Raw genomic sequence first — 3,670 nt, 5'->3', positions numbered from 1 at the left:
ACAGGGTTATGTGATTTTATAATAGTGATCCATAAATTAAAAAAAAAAACGTCTACAACAACAAATAACATTCAAATTGTATATTTCTCTTTATTATCTGAAAATTTGGATAAACAAGAGCCTAATAACATTAAAAAACAATATGGCAATGTGGTATTTTTTGCAAATTTTATATATAAAAATTTAATATAGCGAGTTTTGAAACAGTAACTTTTACATAGATATCTTTTGCTTTTCGCGTTTGCTCTTCCATGAAGATTGGTCTGCTTCTTTTTTTAAGACGCCTTCCACTAGGCACCGAAACTACCACGTTTTCCTGTAGTTTTCTAAGTTCATCAGAAGATGGAGACTTTTGAAAGTGTATAAATAAGTATTATAGCGACTTTTGTAATAGTAGTTAACATTTGATGTAAAAATTAATTGAAATACGCTTTTAGATTTCGCCCGGTCTTGCGACAGTTTCGGCTTGTGGTTTAATACTAAATTCAGTTTCAGTACAATTCATTTATGAAGAGAATTCAACATTAGAAGTGTGAATGTGTGTAAGTGTAATTGTGAGTAAATAAAGTGTAAAAGACAACAAGGTGATAATAGGAACAAAGTGTAAAAGACAACAAAGTGATAAATAGGAACAAATGATTGTTGCCAACGATCATCAATTTTCAACATCCTCGGGCCCGGCAATCGATGATGAAATTTCCAGAGGGTAGAGTAACTGAATTGGCCTCTTAAGCACTTGCTGACCTTGCATTCGTACGTCACATACTCTAATGCGCCCGTCTCGTCCTTGGTACGTCGTCTGCACGACTGCTAGCTTCCACTGAAGGCGAGGTTTGTTGTCATCTTTCACCAAAACTACGTCACCAATCCCTATGCTGCGTGACGCTGCGCTCTTGTTGTGATAAATGGAGCGAAGTTGTTGCAGATATTCTTCGCGCCACCTCTTCATATAGCGCCGCAGTAAAGCTTGACGTAGCGTCCAGGCTTGTGAAATCGTCGACCCGTCAGATTGAAAATCTGTAGGCAAAATAGCTGAATTGCAGTCGATTAGAAAATTCGACGGAGTAAGTGGCTCCAAGTCCTTATCGTCATTGGTAATATAAGTTAGCGGCCTGGCATTTACTACACTCTCGACTTCGGTAAGTAATGTTCTAAGCTCCTCTGATGTTAGCACCGCTCTGCCAATTGATGCTTTTAAAGCGTTTTTGACCGACCGCACCAGGCGTTCCCAAAAACCGCCCCACCATGCCGCTCTCTCAGGGATGTATCTCCATGTGATACCTTTATGTGCAGCCAGCTGTAATACCTCCTTCTTTTTCACCAGTTCTTCAAGTTTTCGGAGCTCCAGGTCCGCTCTTTTAAATGTTCTAGCATTATCTGAGATTATGATTTTGGGTGTACCGCGCCTTGCTATAAACCTCCGCAAAGCCTCGATACAGCTATTAACGGTCATGTCAGCAACTAACTCCAAGTGCACCGCGCGAATTGCTGCGCAAGTAAACAGCATTATGTAGACCTTTTTACGGATGTCGTCTCCATCAGTCTTTACGTAGAGTGGGCCGGCGAAATCCACACCAGTGGTTTCAAAAACCCTAGCCGTTGCAATTCGTTCGGCTGGTAAAACCGTCCACGGTTCTGACGCGCTTTTGCCGTATAGGCGCTTGCATATTACACAACGCTGAAGAATGTTCTTAATCAGCTGCCGACCTTGAACTATCCAAAACTTCTTTCTAATGTGCGACAAAACTGCATTAACGCCACCATGTAGAGTGGCTTTATGCGCCTCAATTATTATCAGCTGGCTAAAACGAGAATGCTTTGGAAGAATAATTGGGTTAGTATGTCTATTACCAAATTCAACTCCATGCAGTCTTCCTGTGAGCACCAGTACGTCATTCTCCAGTATTGGATTTAAAGTCAAAAGCTTTGAATCAGATGAGATTAACAAGCCCTGTTGCAATGCGCCGATTTCCTTCTCGTAATCACCCCTTTGAGCATCCCTTATCCAGTAGCACTCAGCCTCTTTCAACTCTTTATAAGTTAGCTCGTCGACGTCAGCGACAGATTTAACTCTCCGGCCTTTTTCGCGCACATGGTTGGTTTTGATAGCGTTCAGGAACCGAAAAATGTACGATGTCACACGTAGCAGACGCTTCATACTGCTGAAATCGTCGATTTGCAAAATAGGTTTGTACGTATCGCTATCGTCTTTTATTGCAACAGTTACCAAGCACGTCGGTCGCTCAACTTGACAGCCTGTTGGCCAGCATTCTTTTTGTTCTAGCAGCCAGGCTGGTCCATACTTCCACAATACTGATTCTGCTAACTGCTTGGCTTTAATACCTCTGGTAATCAAATCAGCGGGGTTGTTTTTTCCATCGCAGTGGCGCCATTCATATATATTCGTCAGACTGTTTATTTCGTTCACTCTCGCCTTGACATAAGGCTTCAACTGCTTTCCGCAGCCTCTTATCCAATTCAAAGCAATTGTAGAATCCGTCCACATGTATGTCGCATAAACATCGCAATCAATAGCCTCAACTAAAAATGCTTTGAGTCTGGCCGCCATCAGGGCTGCGGTCAGCTCCAACTTCGGTAAGCTCAGTTCGGTGTTTACTGAGTTCTTCTCAAGAGGCGCTACTCGATTTTTTGAGCAAATGAAATTTGTCACTATTTCCTTATCAGGAGAAATTTGCCGCAAGTATGCTACCGCTCCATACGCTTTTGGGCTCGCATCTGCAAAAATGTGCATCTCGTTTGCTGCTGTGCTGTACGTTGTGAGATTTCTCTTTATACGCAGTCCGCTTAGTATTGGCAGCTCTTCTTGCCAGCATTGGAAGCTTGACAACAGATCTGCATCCAAAGTTTGATCCCAGTCAAGGTTCGCTTTCCACACACTTTGCAGCAATATTTTAATTCGAACGACAAATGGGGAAAGCATTCCTAAGGGATCGTAGATCTTTGCCATCGCCTTCATTACATTCCGTTTGGTGCCTCTTAACGATCGTAAATATTCAACAATTCCTGCCAATTCGACGCTGAGCTCATCCGCGATTGTGCACCAATTTATGCCCAACACCTTAGGCTTCGTACACTCGTCACGCTTTGCAACTGGAAAAGAGGCCTTTAGTAAAATGTCGTTGGTATTCCACTTACGCAAGTTGAAATTGGCAGCGCCCATTATGCTATTCGCCATTTGAAAAAGGTCGTCAGCCGATTTACGGTTTGGCAGGCTAAGTACCAGATCGTCAACATAAAACGAAGCTTTTAGCTTGTCGCAGATCACGCCATATTGATCTCTACAGCTCTCTATATGCGTCTGTATCGTTGCTGCTAGTAGGAAGGGACTTGAAGCTACGCCGAAGGTAACTCGGGCCATTCGATATTCGGTTATTGATGGTAACACGCTATTGACTTTAGGAGTTGACTCATACCAAAAAAAACCGATGGCAATCACGGTCACTTTCGGCTAGTGAGATTTGCAGAAACGCTTTCTCGATATCCGCTGTTAAAGCTATAGGGTTCGAGCGAAACTTTATCAGGGTAGACAACAAATTCGCCACCAAATTGTCGCCTACACTAAGATGCTCGTTTAGAGAAGAAAGTCCGACTTCACTTGACGAGGCATCAAATACTATTCGCATTTTCGTCGTAATTTTTTCTTCTCGAT

At 42.5% G+C, this 3,670-nt stretch overlaps 1 protein-coding gene across 1 annotated transcript; it reads right to left on the bottom strand.

Annotated features, from left to right (window-relative positions):
- Positions 1-655: 655 nt before the first annotated feature.
- On the bottom strand, positions 656-3,379 carry LOC118745474. The gene has a single exon (XM_036478922.1). The coding sequence runs from the start codon at positions 3,377-3,379 to the stop codon at positions 656-658; it is 2,724 nt and encodes a 907-aa protein (XP_036334815.1).
- Between the last annotated feature and the right edge of the window lie 291 nt (positions 3,380-3,670).

This window comes from Rhagoletis pomonella, unplaced genomic scaffold (assembly GCF_013731165.1).
Source record: "Rhagoletis pomonella isolate Grant_MI unplaced genomic scaffold, Rhpom_1.0 Rhpom_scaffold_00009, whole genome shotgun sequence".
In the NCBI taxonomy this organism is placed as follows: Eukaryota; Metazoa; Arthropoda; class Insecta; order Diptera; family Tephritidae; genus Rhagoletis; species Rhagoletis pomonella.
Note: the sequence above shows the minus strand (reverse complement) of the source record. Positions and strands in the feature narration are given on the sequence as shown.